Raw genomic sequence first — 18,458 nt, 5'->3', positions numbered from 1 at the left:
AATTTTTATCTTTTTGAAAATGTCTAGCGATTTCGCTATCTATATTCGAGACAAACTTTTTGACAGCAAAACATCTGTCGACCATAAAATCTTACATAGTGTAAACAAGAAAGGTGAATTTGTTCTAAAGTTCTGTTTCTGGGAATATGACAAGAACCATAAAACATTAAGCAGAGAAGTCTTAAAATTTGTCAATGACAGACTTGTTGACAGAGATGACGCCGATTGGAAAGATGAAGTCCAACAAAAGTTCTTAGAATGCAAAGAAGACACATGCGCTGTTCTTGAAGATGAAATAGAAAACAGAATAGAAGAGCTATTAAAGGACAAAGACCTTTTACAAAAATATGGTTCTGAGAAGTTTGACATAACTCCACCAGAGAAGAAGAAGAAGAGAGAGAAGAAAGAAAAGAAAGTAGAAGAAGAGAAGAAAGAACCAGTTCCAGAGAAGGTGAGATATGACATGTAAAAATAAAATTTTATTTTTAGAACATTTCTGGGTCAATGTCAATGTTCTCTTCCTCTTTAGGAGCAAACACTGGCTTAGACTCTAAAATCTTTTTACCCAATTTACCTTGAACTTCAACTATCTTAGACTCATAATATTCATAGTCGTCTGTCTTCTTTGGTTCATAAGGTATAACAAGTTTGTATGCTTTGCCTTCTTTAAGGTTTGAGAACTTTCTGTCAAAATTTTCTTTGACTGCTAACAAACCTTCTATGTCTAAGTCTTCAAATTTCGCACCATTTTTAGTCACAATAGCAAACTTAACTGGTTCGATGTTCCAAACTTTGCTGAATGAAGACTTTTCAAAATGGTAGAAGTAAACATTCAAATATGTGAATGGGTCTAGTTCTTCTTTAAGTCCTGTCATGTACTTGTTTACTGAGATGAATTTTGCCATCTTTTCTATCGGATAAAAAAAATATTTTTTTTTAAATTTACTCATAAAAATTATTTCTTTCTATATTTGCCATTCCGAACTTTGAAAAGATGTTTTATACCAGCATAGAATTTTTCTCTAGAGCTTGGTCTTATATCGTTTTCATAACAATATTTTCTATATTCTTCATATAAAGCCTTTTTTTCATACATTTCATAAGGACAACCTAACCAGAATAGCGCATATCCATTTTCGTTATCTAGGTCTCTATATGTTTCTTCTGTTTGTAGAATTTCGCTTTCTCTATTTAGTTCTATGTCTATATATTGTGGCTTAAAAAGATGTGGGCAAGAAGGGTCTGGCGCTATGTAAAAAGTTAATTTTTCTGCCATCTTTTCTATCGGATAAAAAAATATTTTTTTTAAATTTACTCAGAAAAATTTTTCTTTGTATATACGCCGTTCTGAATCTAAAAGACTTTTGACATTTGCCAAGAATGTTCGTTTAGACGCTGTCATATAACCATACTCTTGACAATATTGTTTATATGAATCGTACAATGACCTTTCATCTAAACACTCAAAGTCAGTTTCATCTATAAACAGTTCATATACACTCTTGTTTGCTTCTAACAATGTTTGTCTCTCTTCGGTATATGGAATTTGTCTTGGATTGAACTTTGAAATATCTAATGTCATGAAATATGAGAACAAGTGGTTGTAAAAGTTAGGTGTCAAAGTTTCTGCTAAGTCGTCAAAATATTCTGTATCTTGCATATGAGAATCTGACGTTCTGACAACTACATATCTTCTGTCAGAACTTTCTAACTTCATCGGAACAACATTGTTTGAAACCATGATGAAATTTGCAACATTTTCACAAACTCTTTGGTCTTTATATTTTCTTTCAACAACTCCAACTTTGTCTGTTATAAGACTCTTCAAAGCATCTGAGTTTAAAACCTTTGTTGTATCTATACTTTGAAGTTCGTTACATACTATAAGTTTCATATTCTCTATTGAAGAGTTAAATTTACCGCAGATGTTTTCTAAGTTTGTCATATTAGGGTTCGAATAGCCTCTAACAGTTTGCATAAGATATCTGTAAAGAAAGTGTTCTTACCAGTTCCTTGTTTTCCAATTATAATGAGAGCAGTTTCATTTTTAGCACTTGGATGTTGTAAGATGTTTGCAAACCAACATAAGATATACTCATAGACTCTTTCGTTTCCATTGCATATAATTTCTTTGACATGGTCTAACCAAGCTTCTATAATATTTTCTTTCCATTCTACTTGTTCGTATTTATATCCAGTGAAGATAGAATAGAAGTTTGGAGAAGGTGTATAGAACTTTATACCACGAACTGAAAAATCTTCAAGTTTTGACAATAAGATATCCCAAGCATCTAACATCTTCATGCCAACTTGTACAACTTTTATTTTCTTAAGTTTCTGTCTACATTCTTGTTCAGACACTATTGTTGCTCTTGGTTTGTTAAAGACAACATCCCATTCTTTCATGACATAACATTCTGGGGCAGAGTCAACATAAATGACTAAACGTTTCAAATTCTCGACTGCTTTGTTATAGTCTCGAAATGGACACATATTTCTGAATGCTTGGAAGTCATAAAAATCTGAAACATCTATTCTGTACATTTTTATAAAAATAAAAAAAATATTTTTTTTTATTCTTGACTTTGTTGTTGCATTTGTTCCATTTGTTGCATTTGTTGTTCTTGAGCTATTTGTTGTTGAAGTTGTTCTTGTAATACAATACTTTCACCAGTTGCATCTTCCAATTCGAAACTTTCTGCCGTCATTGACAAATACATAGGACATAAAAGTTTTACAGGAACAAAGTTTGCGTCAACTAAGGTTAAGTTTATGTTTGCTAAAGTGTTTGAGTTTACTAAAGCTGAAAATTCTGCATTCGAATGAACAATAGGCAAACCAGCAGAGAATGTGTTGTTTATACGCATGAGTATCTTTTGGTCATAGTAGTTTCTGTCGATATTCGAATAGCACTTTGAACCTAAGTTTGAAACAATATATAAAATAGGTGTACTTAAAGTCAATGGAACAGACAAACCTTGTATGACACCTTTTCCTGTTATAGGAAACTGTTGGTAGTAAAAACCAGATATAAGTTTTGTATTATAGCTCATATCGTTTATACTAAACTCAGTCGGACATCCAAACATAATGAAACCTGCTCTAGTTGCAGCACATGTTACATCCGTCCTTAAAGTATTAAATAAGTCAACAAAACCTGTTGGTGGTATATCTGAGTAAGTATCTTCAAAGAAGTATTTTTTACCATTCACAACAACAAAGTCTTCTGGTGTCAAAAGAGCAAAACAGGCTTTAGTCGTCATCGTGTTTAAAGTTAGTTTACAATATCGTCCTTGAGGACTTTGTAAGTTTGTTGTTATAGAATTATATGACTCAGGGTTTTTAGTCGTAATAGTTAAACCACTATGTCTTCTGCATTTACTTTGCAAATAAATTTTAATGAAATGTTGTGGTCGTCAAATATTTTTTATAACGTCTGGGAAACTATATTTTAAGTTCAACGTTCACCTCCTTTCATAACGTATATCTTGTCAATGAATTATATGAAACACCACAGCAACTAACGTCGGGTTCTATTTCTTTGATGTTTATATCGTCTGCCTCTGTCAAAAGTTTCAATAGTTTTCTTTTCAAAACTTCACGAGGTGCGATGACATAGATGAGTTCACTTTTACAGGGTTGTGCTCAACCAAGTTTAACATTATAACCCAAAGCCTGACAAATCTTCTCCTGAGTTTTAAGTTTGTCTTTAAGTTGTTGGTAGTCATTTCGAATATCTGCAACAGAACTTAAGTCTCTGCTAAACTTCAGGGTATGTTGGTTGTTCTTTTACAGGAACTATTGTTATACCATCTTCGTCTTCGTATGGTTTCCCCACTTCAACATCTCTTTCTTTGACATTGACAACACACTTTGACTGTTTGTTTGAGTTGGTGAATTTAACTTCACATCTGCCATCGCCATTAAACCTTTTGAAACACTTACGCTTCTATTTTTCGGAAATGACATTTTACTGTAGAATAAAAGATGGACGTATTTGAGTATCTCTTCGAATTGAAGCAAAACAGTTAAGTTTAACACACAAACAATACAAGTTCATTGACAGAATAGTTCTTTATACAAACAATGGAAAATGTTATAGAATAGCAGTCTTTGCTGAACCAAAATATTTCCATAAAGCAAAAGAAAGTTGGTATAACTGAAATGGTGAAAGTTCTTGAAGCAGACAAAATATAACAACAAAACTTACAGATATTTCTAAAGGTAAGTTTATAATACAATTTTATGTCAAAACTGGCGTACTGTCAATATTTGACGGAGAGAAGTCAGTTCAAGAACAACTTACTGACCTGCTGCCAAAATCTGCTCGATGGAAGCTGTCGTTTATACCAATCTGAGGAGCCCCAGCAGGTTTCATCGAACGAATCTTCAAAAGAGCATCTTCCGTGAAAAGTGCTATTGGTTTTGTAAACTTCTTTGCTTTCAATTCATTGGACCGTCTCTGTCACCAGTATATTGTATTTGAACTGTACCAACAGTTGAAATACCACCCATAAAGTCTTCTGAGTCAGCAAATGGAATGCCAAGCCAAAAGTTTGAACGGTCTCCATTTGTATATTGAGTTTTTTGACCTCCTGTATGAGTCCATACTTTCACATATGGCATAATAGAACTTTGCATTTCAGGGTTTATGGTTGTTGTGAAGTTGTTGTTAAAGTTCATAGCATCTAATGTCAAGTTGTATGACCTCATATCCTCAACTGTAGAATATTCTTCTCTTGGATAGTATTTGCCATCTATGTTTATATGGTATTTAATACCAGGGTTGTAGAAGCAAGAATAGTCATTTATAGTTCGTCTGAACAGTACAAACATAGTATCTGCATGTTTCATTGCAGTTGTTAAAGCAATATCTGTTCTTGCACCTGGGTCAGCACTTTGGTTTCCAACTTCACCTGCAAAGTCTTTGACAGATATTTGGTGTATAGGGAACATAAGTGGAACTGCAATATATTTGGCAGCTAAAGCATTTGAAATATCTGGGTCCAACATATAGACTGCAAGTCTGCTTTCTATTCTCTTGCATTCAAACTTTTCGCATGTGAACTTAACTGGGTCCCAAGCATCTCCAGCAGCATTGAAATAATAGTTTACTTCAGTGTTGAGGTTTGAGAAACCAAAGTCTAAGTCAACTTTGTTTTTGCAAAAGTCGGCGAATGACATTTTATTTGTTCCCACTACTTCTGTAAGAGTGAATGGGTCTTGTGTTGGTGCAATGACTAAGTTATTTTTGCTTGGAGTAAGTTCGATAGAAATTTTTTCCTGCCCAGTTTGGCAAGTATCTTAAAAACCTGAAGATGAGGAAAGATGACAAAGGAACTCTAAGTTTCAGTTTTACTTTGGTTACTGCTGCTGCAGTTTGTCCAGAAAGGTTAACATAAACTCCTGGAACGTTAGGGTCAAGTCTTCTTATTTTCTCAATAGTTGCATACTGGTCTGTTTGTTCTCTAGCTTGTGGTTGTACTGAGTTTCTCAAAGCGAACCATTCATAGTTTGCCCATGTTACTGTTTGAACTAAGTCAGAGTTAGAATATATCTTATATCCCATAAAAACTTCTGGAGCATATTGGTATCCGACATAGAAAATTCCATTGCAACCTTTCTTGTCAGACAACTTGGCAGAAGGTTTTATTTCAATGTCTTGTTCCACGTATAAGAATGAGTTGTCAATAGAAATAATATGAAACCTGTCGCAAGCAATATCTACTGTTGTTGAAGAACCTTCTCCAACTCACCTACGTTTCCATAAGAAACAGCAGTTGTATATTCGTAAGTTCCAGGAACTATTTCTGACCTTCTAATGGCATTGTCGCATTCGTTATACCATTCGGAAACATTTCCATTCATAGCATCCAAAACTGTTGGCGTTATATTCTGAGCGGCGTACATTTCATATGAGTAAAAATATAGAATAGTTGGATTTATATGTCATAATAGAACCCACGTGGACCAAGCTTTACTTTCTTCCTGACTGAGTTTTTAACTCTTCTTTTTCCTTCATTGCCCTCTGCTTCAAGTTGTTGCATCTTTGCCTCATGTTCACCTAGTATGTTGTAAATTTCCCATGTCCTTTTTGCCTTTGGGCTCTGGTCGCCCATCTCAGGTAACCTATATCCTAGAAAGAGTTTGTCATAGTTTGTATTTGAGTCTTTGCGTATTGTTTGCATGACTCTGTCCTGAGTTTCCGGTTCAAGCTCTTCAAACAGTGCCTGTCCATATGGAATATGCTCGTTTCCAAATATATGTTTTTGTAGCCATTCTGGTTTTCTTTCCATGTTACCAATTATATCTTTTGTGAATGGGAAAGCTTTTACCCAATCTTTCAGTCTTGCGTCGTTTATTTCTGTAGTTGGTTTTATTTTGTCAAGGAACATGTTTTTCAATACTAACATTTCATTTGGTACTGTCCATTTGAGTTTTCTTAAATATTCATCCCTTCTCGGTTCATTGTCTGCAAAGTAAGTTTTTATGACATTTTGTAAACTTTCGTTTGCAAGGTCATGTACAATAGGTTCTCTTCCTTCTCCCTCCCTAACTTTCTTTCTAAACTCTTCACCAAATATACCATCTCTATGGTTCTGTGTAGTTCTTTGAGATAAATGTTCTAGAACGTCAGGTGTTATATTTCCATCAGCCATGTTCATTTCATACTGGTCCAAAATATCTGCATGTTTCATATCTTTCAATGGCATTAAAGCCGCGCTTAAAATACCAGCTATATCTTGTTCACCATTGACTTCCATTGCGTCTACAACTTCTTGGAATTGTGGTTGTAAGTTTATGAACCACCTATCCGGGTTAGCTTTATGACCCCATCTCATTGTAGTTCCATCGTCTGCAGAAACAAAAGTAGGTTTGTTTCCATCTTGGTTAGGTTCTGAATGAACTTTAAACAATGTTTCATTTCTATATGTTTTCTTGAAATTTAACCTTTTATTTTCACCGAGTTCATCCGAAGATTGAACGTTAAATGCTCGTAAGTAAAAAGGGTTGTTGTATTTGTGTACATTTTCTTTCAGTACTTTCATTCTATGCTGAATATTTTCATCTGGTGTTGGAGTCTTTTGTATGTCGGCAAACATTTTTCGATATTCTTCTACTATGTCAGCCGAATCTTTCTTAGACTCTTGGAAAGATTCCATATTCACCTCATGCTCTTGTTGAGGGTCAAGATTTTTCGGCTGTTCCAAATCTTCATCTAGTTCTGTGAAGTTAGTTTCCAAAGGAAGGACTTGTTCGTTTCCTTCAGGCTCTTCTAGCTGTTGTTGCTGAACTATTTCTTCCATATCTGGTTGTATCTGAACTTCTTCCTGTGGAGTTTCTTGTACCTCATCTGCTGGCATTTCATATATTCCGAGACCGTTTTCAACAATTTCCCTATCTACGTCATCCGCATTCATAAGCTTTTGTTCTTTCGTTCCGTCTCTATTTTTTACGCGTTTCATGACGAAAGTTGAATTGTCATTTAGCTCTGACATCAAATATCTCGGAGTAAATTCATCCATGTCATTTGGATGATATGCTATTAAATCATATCCCTTAGCGAGCTTGTATTTTCCAGGTTTGAGATTATATCCGTTTTGGTGCTGAGCCATAAAGCTAAATAGGTTCGGGTCAGTATTTCCATCCTTGAACTTTCCAATAGCTTCTTTATATCTGTCACTAAAGTCAACAGTATCTGGGAAACCACACTCTTCTTTAAGCATTTTTAAGAATTCTTGGTTTCCTTGTTCTCTACTTCTTTTATGTCCTTGCTCTGTTTCTGGTTGTTGCTGTGCAGTGTTTTGAACTGTTGGTTGCTGTGCAGTGTTTTGAACTGTTGGTTGTGGTGCAGTGTTTTGAACTGTTGGTTGTGGTGCAGTGTTTTGAACTGTTGGTTGTGGTGCAGTGTTTTGAACTGTTGGTTGTTGTGTTGGTTGTTGTGTTGGTTTTGGTGCATGCCTGTGTCTGTGTCCATGTGACGATGTAAATGTTTTAGGTAGTCCTGGTGCAGGTGCTTCTCTTGGAGGGTTTGGTGGTATATAAGTTCCACTAGCTAGTATATAAGTTCCACCAGCTGGTATATAAGTTCCACCAGCTGGCACATATGTTCCATCTGCAGCATAATGTCCTACCTGACTTTTCGTTTTTAAGAAAGCATTTACTAGGTCTGTTTTGGTCTGTTGTAACTCTTTTTCTTGACTTTTCACAACAGTTGCTCTAACGGCGTCATAGGCACTTTGAACTGCCTGTCTCGTTGCTGCATCTGTTATTTTCGTCATATTTTGTGCTACTTCTTTTAACTCTTTGTCGAAACCTTCAGACTTCAGTTTCTTTCCAGATGAGAAGTCGTTCACTTGTTTCACCTTACTATGAAGAGCTTCGAAGGCGTTCTTAAAGTCAGCATTTGTTAAAGCTTCATTTGAACTGTCTTCATCCGCTTGTATTTTTGTCCTTATTGACCCTATAAGTTGGGCTGCTTTGGCGTTGGCTTGGGCATCTAACCAGTCATTGTTAGCTTTTATATATTCTGCGCTTTTCATTGCCTTTTGCATGGCTGCGTCGTTATTTTTACTTTCTTGTGCTAAGTTTTCATACTGTACGGTTTGGTTTTGCAACTGTAAAAGTTTTTCTGCCTTTACATTTGCTTCAACTTCTTTTTTATACTCATCGCTATCCATATATGTCTTCAGGGCTTTTTGTTTTATCTCTTCATCTTTCAGTATTTTATATTGAGTAGTATGGTTTTTCAAATTTACAACATCTTGTTCCATTTTTGCTACTTCTGCTGCTTTTTCTGACACTTTTTTCGCATATTCCTCTGTACTTAGTTCTTTCAGTTGCTCTTCTTTCTTCTTTTTCTCTACGTTTAACTCATTGAGTTTCTTTGTGTGTCTGTCATATTCTAGTTTCTTTTCGTTTTCACTTATTTGCTTCTGTATGTCTATGTTTGACTTTTTGACATCTGATATTTGATTTTTGAGTGAACTCAAATTCATTTGACTTTGAGGGTTATAGGCTGTTCCGTCTGCAGCTCCACCATAGCCTGCCATTTTCGCTAAAAGTGCCGCTCTTAAACCTCCACTCTGTGCACCAATGACTCGGTTTAAAAGCATAGGATTGCTTGACATTTGTTGCAACATAGTGGGGTCATTCAGCATTTGTTGTTGCAACTGTTGTTGTGGTGTTAGTCTTACTATTGGATGTTTCAATGCTCTCTTCCTCTTACGTATATTCTTACGTAGCTTACGTGGCATTTTAAGTGAAGTTAAAAAGCGGTTTTTGACAGATGTTTTATTGTGACTTCTTCGTAAAGACTTTGTTGAGATTTCTTCGTAAAGACTTTGTTGAGATTTCTTCGTAAATGACCCAAAAATATATTTTAGGTGAAGAGGTGAGATTTCACCTCTTTTTTCACCTCATTTCTCACCTCTTGAATTTTCATGAATTTCTTCGTAAAGACTTTGTTAAGACTTCTTCATCTAATTTCTCATGAACTTTCTTGTCTATGTTTTGTCAAGATTTCATCGTAAAGACTTTGTCAAGATTTCATCGTAAAGACTTTGTTGAGATTTCTTCGTAAATGACCCTAGTAGTATATTTTTGGTGTAAATTTCATGAAAATTCAAGAGGTGAGAAAAGAGGTGAAAAAACGGGTGAAATCTCACCTCTTCACCTAAAATATATTTTTGGTGTAAAATTCATGAAAATTCACGAGGTGAAAAATTAGGTGAAAAAACAGGTGAAATCTCACCTCTTCACCTAAAATATATTTTTGGTGTAAAATTCTGAGTAAAATGACAGATGGAACACATACTTTTTCAGTAAGTACATATGGGGTAGAAAAGAGGGTAGAAAACGGGGTAGATATACCCTTCTACCCTAAAATATATTTTTGTCTGATTTACGCTCATTACGATGAAGTTTTGACAAAGTCTTTACGAAGAAATCTTGACAAAGTCTTTACGAAGAAATCTTGACAAAGTCTTTACGATGAAGTTTTGACAAAGTCTTTACGATGAAGTTTTGACAAAGTCTTTACGATGAAGTTTTGACAAAGTCTTTACGATGAAATCTTGACAAAGTCTTTACGATGAAATCTTGACAAAGTCTTTACGATGAAATTCATGAAAATTCAAGAGGTGAAAAATGAGGTGAAAAAACAGGTGAAATCTCACCTCTTCACCTAAAATATATTTTTATTGAATTCTGTATAATATTCTGAGTAATATGACAGATGTTTATATAACACTTTCTCCGGTTTATAGGACCTCTCTCATATTCTATCTTGTCATATCAAAACTCATAGTCATGTTTGTCCTCTAAGACTTCATTTATACTAAACATCTTCAGGGCTAGAAGGCACGAAGTGCCTGGAAGCCCCACTCCCTTTTTTTTTTTTTTTTTTTTTTTTTTTAAAATGTGTATCGAGAAAGGTAGTCTCACGAAAAATCTGACTGTAAAAATGTGTATCGAGTTTTGAGAAATTTATGGAAAATTACGACATCTAAAATTTTTGGTTGATGTCCAAGGGAGAAACTCACCAAGCCCATTATGACAAATTGCTGGAGATTTTTACAGGATATAATGATGTCTCCGATGCTTTGTACCGGCTGAAAACAAATGACGAAGAAAAATTAAACGCAATTTACAACAAAATCAAACAAAACCTGATTGACTCTTATCGAATTCCGCCTGGTGAGATTATCAATAAAATATCTCAACTTTCAATTTATAACAACTGCTTCATGAAGTCATATTTAGCGATTACCAAACAAATTGTTGACGAATTCCATCTAAATCAGGTCAACAAAATCAACGAAGTTTTTAACTACCTTTTCTACAAAGAATACAATATAGTCTTGAATGAAAATGGGAGAAAAAATTTTAACGATTTTGAAGATTCTCATTATTCATCTGATATTCACGAACAAAATACAATTCACAGATCTATTATGTATGATGACAAAATATCATTGATAATTTTTACAGAAAGCGAAGGATTTGATAAAAATCAAAAATTAAAAAGTGAATTATATCCATATTCATATGAAGGTATTTCATTACTTGAATTGTGTTGTTATCATGGATCTGTTGATTGTTTTAAGATCTTAATAACGAAATTTCAATCAGAAATCACTCCAGAATGTCTTAAATATTCTTTTTTGAGCGGAAATCAAGCCATTCTGAATGAATGCTTGAAAGTACAAAAACCAGATAATGAATGCATGAAATATGCAATAATATCACACAATATCGATTTTGTCACATTTTTGATGAATGAACACAATATAAACATTGATTTAGAATTGTGCTATAAATACAATAATCTTCAATCATTTTTAGTTTACTTAGATCAAACAAATGATATCAACACATGTTTTGTTTATTCTTCGAATTTCCATCTTTCATCACTTTTAGAATATTTTATTTCAAATGGTGCAGATATCAATTCTAATGACGAATATGGATGTACCCCTCTTCATTATGCAGCCAGATAAAATAGCAAAGAAACTGCAGAAATTCTTATTTCAAATGGTGCAAATATCAATTCTAAAGACAAATATGGATGTACCCCTCTTCATTATGCAGCCAGATAAAATAGCAAAGAAACTGCAGAAATTCTTATTTCAAATGGTGCAAATATCAATTCTAATGACGAATATGGATGTACCCCTCTTCATTATGCAGCCAGATAAAATAGCAAAGAAACTGCAGAAATTCTTATTTCAAATGGTGCAAATATCAATTCTAAAGACAAATATGGATGTACCCCTCTTCATTCTGCAGCCAGATAAAATAGCAAAGAAACTGCAGAAATTCTTATTTCAAATGGTGCAAATATCAATTCTAAAGACAAATATGGATGTACCCCTCTTCATTCTGCAGCCGGAGAAAATAGCAAAGAAACATTAGAAAATCTTATTTCAAATGGTGCAAATATCAATGCTAAAGACGAATATGTATTTACCCCTCTTCATTATGCATCCAGATATAATCGGAAAGAAACTGCAGAAATTCTTATTTCAAATGGTGCAGATGTCGATGCTAAAGATGAATATGGATTTACCCCTCTTCATCTAGCAGCCAGAGATAATAGGAAAGAAACTGCAGAAATTCTTATTTCAAATGGTGCAGATGTCGATGCTAAAGACAAATATGTATTTACCCCTCTTCATTCTGCAGCCGGAGAAAATAGCAAAGAAACATTAGAAAATCTTATTTCAAATGGTGCAAATATCAATGCTAAAGACGAATATGTATTTACCCCTCTTCATCTAGCAGCCAGATATAATCGGAAAGAAACTGCAGAAATTCTTATTTCAAATGGTGCAGATGTCGATGCTAAAGACAAATATGGATGTACCCCTCTTCATCTAGCAGCCAGAGAAAATAGGAAAGAAACTGCAGAAATTCTTATTTCAAATGGTGCAGATGTCGATGCTAAAGACAAATATGGATGTACCCCTCTTCATTATGCAGCCAGAGATAATAGGAAAGAAACTGCAGAAATTCTTATTTCAAATGGTGCAGATGTCGATGCTGAAAACAAAGATGGATGTACCCCTCTTCATTATGCAGCCAGAGATAATAGGAAAGAAACTGCAGAAATTCTTATTTCAAATGGTGCAGATATCAATGCTGAAAACAAAGATGGATGTACCCCTCTTCATTATGCAGCCAGAGATAATTGGAAAGAAATCCTTAATTCAAACAAGACAAGACTGTCAAGTTGAATTTCGTAAAGGCAAAGGTTCAAGAGCGGGTCGCCATATTTTTCATTTATTTATTTATAATAATAAAGACTCATATTTCCGAAAATCGCATGAGAATCATATTATAATATCATGTATATGTTAAATAAATGATAATACTAAAACTTTATTCCTTGATTATTTTTTGACAGTTTACTAAAAATCTCTGACATCTCGAATTTATCTTGTCACTTTTCGGTCCCCCAGCGTCCCCAAGTGGGGGACGCAATTGTCCCCAATGGGGACAAAACGACATGCTTATATATATCTAAAAAGAGAATTAAATAAATAAAATTTCTGTTTAATATATAACTCTATATAAAAATAAAATTAAAAAAAAATTAATTAAAATGGTCTTTGTATTTCTTTTTGGATGATCTTCAAAGCAGCAAGATTAGAACCGCATCTACTTCTCATTTCATTCACTTTTCCATGTACCAAATCCCTTATTTTGACAAAAATGTCCTTAATTTCTGGGGAACTTTCCATTTGTCTTTCGTGGAATTTGATCAAAGAATTTATGCATCTGACAGTCAACTCTATTTCCTTTCCTTCCTCCAACCATTCGCTCGACCATTGAAGGAATGAAACAGCGGAGGAGAATGGCAAACTCTGCATTACAACATCCATGTCCGCTCTATTGATTTTACGCATTGAATTGAGAAGATAATCCTTTGGCGAAACATTTCTCATCAACGGGTTTTCTCCTGGATTTTCTTTTTCTTTGTTTGCAGCAGCGATGTCATCTCTCAGTCTATCTCCATGTTCGATTGATTCTACAGTCATTCTTCCTGGTGTATCAACAACAGCGCCTCCGAAAATAGAACCTCTCAATGCTTGTATTGTTCTATCATTCTTTTCGGCGTTTTGTGTCTCTATCTGTTGTTCCAAGCGTTTTTCTTCTTCAATGGAGAGATAAATCTTTTCTGTTGTCCTCTTCCAAAGTCTGATACCTTTATCTCTTCCGCCTGTCACAACATAAGAGCCGTTTGGAGAAACATCCATCGCGTAGATCTCTCCGATGTGGCTCCTCAATGTCTGAACGCATCTGAACGTGTCGCAGTCCCACATCTTGAGAACACCGTCTCTGCCGCATGTCCACGCGTAATGTGTCTTCGGAATGAATTTTGAACAGACAACAACGTTCTCGTGAGCCCAGAGAGATCTGTGGCAGTCGCCAAACTCTGTGCCCCAGATTCTAAGGTTCTTGTCGGCGCTGGCAGTGACAATTAACTCATTGTCGTAGGAATAATCGACAAAAGTGACAGGAAGATGAGATCCGTAGAGACTCAAGTGGAATGATAGGGTTTCGACTTCGAAAACTCTAACTGTAGAATCGAGTAATGCGCATGCGATGTATTTGGAGTCTGGAGAATAGCAAATTGAGTAACATTCATCTGGTAATTTAAGTGTTCGCTTATGTAAGAGGACTGGCTGCTCGTTCTTGAAGCCGATGTTCCAGAACTTGATCTCTTTGTCGCTGGAACATGTTGCAACTTCGGTACAACCTGGAGCAACGATGATTTGCCAGATTCTGCCATCATGGCATTTGTTCGTAGAGTATACTTGGCCTTGTGATGAATCACACATCTCGATATTACCTTCTTTTGTACCTAAAATGAAAAATCTTCCGCCAGGAAGTACTGCGATGGATGAAATCGTGCCACACGCGATTGTTTGGATGCATTGCTTGCTTTCTAAGTCCCAGATTCTAACACTTCCTTCAGATGCTGAGACAATTTTATCAATTTCGTCTTCGCTTTCTCCAAAGAAAGCCAAACCTCTGATATCGTTATTATGTCCCTTTGTCTGATGCTTTATCTGGAAGGTGGCCTGTTCTTCCCCTTCCTTTTGGACATTTTCTAAAACAACAATCGAGTTATCGGCGAGGGTAGCGACGATTAATTTGCCCAGAAATTCTGCGTTACACAATCTAGCGGGCAAAGTAATTGTCTGTTCCTTTTCGAACTGGAGAACTTCTGTTGCTTGGCCTCCAGACTTTTGTGCTCGCTTTGCACGGCGTTTTCTCTTCTTTTCCATCTCTTCTTCGGATAATATCGACCAAACATCGATATTTTCGCCTGAAGTAACGAAAGCCATTGATTTTCCATCGGGAGCAAGCGCGATGTCTTGCACTCTGTGCTTTGTGTCTCTGTTAATTTGAACATCCTGTGTAAGAACGATTGTATTCTTTGTATCGACTTCTTCCGGATTAGATATAATGAAAGAAAAGAAATCCGATGATTTTCCAGCTGCTACAAGCTTGATTGGACTAATCAAACATAAAGCATATAATTCTGAAGCGGCAACAGTAACTGTTTGTATGCAAAAATTAATGTCTAAGTCCCATACACGGATATGAGTATCCTTTGAAGCTGAGATGAGCCATGGTGTCTCAGGAATGAAACACATATCTGTAATAGCATTTTGATGACCTGAAAAGCGGCAAATACCACAGTCACCGATTACATCCCAAATAACAATATCATTATCTTGTGAACCAGAAGCAAGTAAATTTGAATCAGAATTAAAAGCCAAGCAAGTAATTGGTCTTCTGTGGCCAGTGAAGTGATTTACTTCTTCACCTTCAACGTTGAAGACGGAAATTTCAGCATTTGAGTAGCCAACAGCGATTAATTCTTCATTTGGCGAGACAACGACATCATTTATTTGTATGGTTTCGTGCTGTTCTTTGAATTTAGCTGGAGGATTGAATTCTTGCTTAATTTGAGAAAGATTTGTGGAATATGCAACTAATTTATCTGCTTGAGCGGACAAAATGAGTCCAGATTTCTTCAGAACTTGTACAGACTTTGCTCTTGTTGCGTGGAGCCCAAGTACTGAATCAAAGGTAAATCCAAGATACGCGTGCTCCATTATGGACAAAAAACCGCTTTTTACATTCAATTTCAAAATCTTTTGTCTTCCAAAAAATCAAATTCTAAAATCATGATTTTACAGCAAAAAACAATAGTTTTGTTTAATGCGAGACAAAATCTAGTTGAGAAGAGTTAATTATGTTTAGTGTGAAAAATAATTTTTTATTTAATATGAAATTATACAGGGAACGGTGGGTACAGCGAATATACGAGTGTAACTTTTTGCGCTCAACAGCCCCTGCATATATAAAATCATCAATTTTATGCTGGCTGAGATGTTTTTGCATCGAGTGAATTAAGAAATTCTGCTATTTCTTTTCTATTGAATTTTTTTGCAATCCGAAGCAAGTATGTCTTATTATTTACATTTGCGCCATGTGAAATAAGAACTTTCATCGTTTCGAGACTATTATATACTATTGAATAGATAAGGGGTGTTTCCTTTACTACGCTTGTTGCATCAACAATTGCGCCTTTAGAAATGAGAAGTTCAGTAATTTCTTTACAGTTTCCCATTGCCGCTGAATGAAGCAAAGTACTTCCATTTTTGTCTTTGACTAATACATTAGCACCTTGTGATATAAGAAATTCTACAATTTCTTTATTATTCTTTTCTGTTGCATAATGAAGTGCTGTTTTCCCAGCAGAATCTTTGGAATTGATATTGATACCGTGCGAAACTAAAAATTTAATAATTTCTATAAAATTATATTTGGCTGCTTGAAAAAGATGCCTTTGGCAATATATTTTTTCGATTGTTGATGAATTTATCAAAAAATCGCATACTTCCCTATTATTATTTACCATGACATAATCAAGGCAATTCCAGCCTTTTATTGTGACCTTCGAATAATCAACTTCTTCATTTTGAAGAATGTCTTTAATCTGTGGAAAGGCCATACACCATGGAAATACTGAATTTCTTTCTTTCTCGAACATTAAGAAAACAGCTTTCAAGTTATTCGAACTGATTATTGCATCAGAGTCAAGATCTTGAAGTGTAAACGAATCTCTTTCAAATATATATTCAAGAAATTTATTGTTATGACTTAGTATAGCATATTTCAAGCATTGTGGATTTAAATTTTGATGCTTCATACATTCATTGATTATGTCAGTATTTCCACCAATTAACGCTAGTTGAAGACATGCTTCACTTACATCACCTGCTAAATTTGTAATGATGAAATAAAAAATGTTGACTGATCCAAAATAACAGCATGCTTCTATTGCTGAAAGATCGCTTGAAAAGTTGTAGATCAGTGGAGGAGGAATAACAGGAATTCTTATTCTAATCTTTTCTAATGCATTTTCAGAAATGAATTCTTTAAAATCTTCAATTTGATCATGCATTATCACATAATCGATTTCATCCTCAACAGGGAATGAATTTTTTTTAATTCTGATTCGATTTTCATTAGCGGAATCATTCGGACAATACAAAGGCCATGATATAGTATAAGAAGGTAAATCTTTATATTTTAATGAGTATTTCGCTAAGAAATGGTTAATGATCTTGACATAAAGCTTGAGAGACTTGTAGTTATATTTCCCGGCCATAGTTAATGCAATAACCAGTTTGTTGCAATCTATTTTATACTTGTCAAGTAAAATCGAAGTAAATAAATTTATTAACTCTTCAATTGAGTCATTTGATTTCATGTGATAAAGTTTCTCATATGCTCCTATAAAATTGTCATATTTTTGTAAGTACTGAGAACACATAATCAATGCTCCTTCACCTAAAAAAAACTGACTAAAAATTCAAATTGACTAGAATTGACTCATTTCTCTATACACGTTTAGCATATTATACGTGTATTGTAATAATCATTCTATGAGGTAAAGCTGTTTTCTTATTATAGTTTTATTACTAGGTTAGTTAATTTTTTTCCCCATTATGAGTTGACAAAATCCAAAAATTATCTTATAAACATAAGGAAGTCAATTTGGAAAATTGTTTTCACTTTAGGAGAATATAATTTTCCATTTGGAAAATTTAAAAAGTGAGACGCGCAGGATTCGAACTTTTTTAAAAAGTTGATTTAAATGAATTTTAGTGTGGAATATAAGGATAATATCATATTTAAAATAAGAATATACTAGTTTAGGTGGTATTAATTTTTTCGATAAATTTGAGAGTATGTACGTTTAGGGCATGAAAAGTGTCAATTCGCTCAGCGAAAGCTGAGCTAGCTTCGTTCTCGAAAGAATAAGGAAGGAGTGAAGGAGAATGATACAGAAGTTGACACATTCATATCATTTCAACAAATTTTGATCAAATTGAAATTCAATAAAATTCAATTCAATTCATATCCTTCAGTCAGTACATTGATATCCTTCTGCATCACAATGATAACTCGTGCATCAATAGTTCTACAACTAACTCAGAAAAAACAAGATTATTACTTCCTGCTTACAGCTTTTAAAAAGTTTCGATGATAAAAATCACTCTACTCTCGTTTATCGACATATGGTGATAGTAGGTAAACATATTCTTATCGATATTAATAAAAATATTTGTACGAAAATCTTATCCAATTAGAGAGTTATTCATAAAGTATATGATAATTATAATTACTTTATCTTTGTTTTATCTTTGAATAAACAATTTAATTTAAATTGCATAATATTTTTTGGTTGAAAGACAGGAAACTTAGTTGAGTTTGTATTATTTTTATCGTTTAATTCATCGTATCAGTGAGTGATCCAGATATTTAAGATATTTAGAAAAAAAATTATTAATTTGATTAACAAATTTTAATCAAAATAGCAAAAATCTATTTGATAGCTGTAAACAAACAATAATTTTTATTTCAAGCAA

General features: G+C 34.3%; 7 protein-coding genes and 2 pseudogenes across 9 annotated transcripts, besides 1 other annotated feature; 2 read left to right on the top strand and 7 right to left on the bottom strand.

Annotated features, from left to right (window-relative positions):
- Positions 1–10,417: part of a mobile genetic element that runs on past the window's edge.
- On the top strand, positions 20–469 carry TVAGG3_0590260 (uncharacterized protein; the record flags this gene model as incomplete). The annotated part of the gene is made up of 1 exon (XM_001306841.1): positions 20–469. The coding sequence occupies one exon, from the start codon at positions 20–22 to the stop codon at positions 467–469; it is 450 nt and encodes a 149-aa protein (XP_001306842.1).
- Positions 486–905, bottom strand: TVAGG3_0590250 (protein of unknown function, DUF4108 family; the record flags this gene model as incomplete). Its single annotated transcript, XM_001306842.1, has 1 exon — positions 486–905. The coding sequence occupies one exon, from the start codon at positions 903–905 to the stop codon at positions 486–488; it is 420 nt and encodes a 139-aa protein (XP_001306843.1).
- TVAGG3_0590240 lies at positions 1,596–2,544 on the bottom strand (annotated as a pseudogene). The gene has a single exon. A coding segment is annotated over exon 1 (949 nt).
- Positions 4,887–5,848, bottom strand: TVAGG3_0590230 (annotated as a pseudogene). Its single transcript has one exon. A coding segment is annotated over exon 1 (962 nt).
- TVAGG3_0590220 (protein of unknown function, DUF4106 family) lies at positions 5,943–6,608 on the bottom strand (the record flags this gene model as incomplete). Its single annotated transcript, XM_051239460.1, has 1 exon — positions 5,943–6,608. A coding segment is annotated over one exon (666 nt), but the record flags the coding sequence as incomplete, so codon positions are not given.
- Positions 7,662–8,681, bottom strand: TVAGG3_0590210 (kinase-related family; the record flags this gene model as incomplete). Its single annotated transcript, XM_051239459.1, has 1 exon — positions 7,662–8,681. A coding segment is annotated over one exon (1,020 nt), but the record flags the coding sequence as incomplete, so codon positions are not given.
- A 106-nt stretch (positions 10,418–10,523) lies between the features above and the next one.
- Positions 10,524–11,501, top strand: TVAGG3_0590190 (spectrin binding; the record flags this gene model as incomplete). Its single annotated transcript, XM_001306843.2, has 1 exon — positions 10,524–11,501. One exon carries the CDS (start codon positions 10,524–10,526, stop codon positions 11,499–11,501), a length of 978 nt encoding a protein of 325 aa, XP_001306844.2.
- A 1,599-nt stretch (positions 11,502–13,100) lies between these two features.
- Positions 13,101–15,632, bottom strand: TVAGG3_0590180 (WD repeat-containing protein 3 family; the record flags this gene model as incomplete). Its single annotated transcript, XM_001306844.1, has 1 exon — positions 13,101–15,632. The coding sequence occupies one exon, from the start codon at positions 15,630–15,632 to the stop codon at positions 13,101–13,103; it is 2,532 nt and encodes an 843-aa protein (XP_001306845.1).
- Positions 15,633–15,781: 149 nt separating this feature from the next.
- On the bottom strand, positions 15,782–17,478 carry TVAGG3_0590170 (proteasome regulatory particle assembly; the record flags this gene model as incomplete). Its single annotated transcript, XM_001306845.1, has 1 exon — positions 15,896–17,296. One exon carries the CDS (start codon positions 17,294–17,296, stop codon positions 15,896–15,898), a length of 1,401 nt encoding a protein of 466 aa, XP_001306846.1.
- Positions 17,479–18,458: the final 980 nt, after the last annotated feature.

The sequence above is a fragment of the Trichomonas vaginalis genome, chromosome II, assembly GCF_026262505.1.
Source record: "Trichomonas vaginalis G3 chromosome II, whole genome shotgun sequence".
Lineage (NCBI taxonomy): Eukaryota > Parabasalia > Trichomonadida > Trichomonadidae > Trichomonas > Trichomonas vaginalis.
Note: the sequence above shows the minus strand (reverse complement) of the source record. Positions and strands in the feature narration are given on the sequence as shown.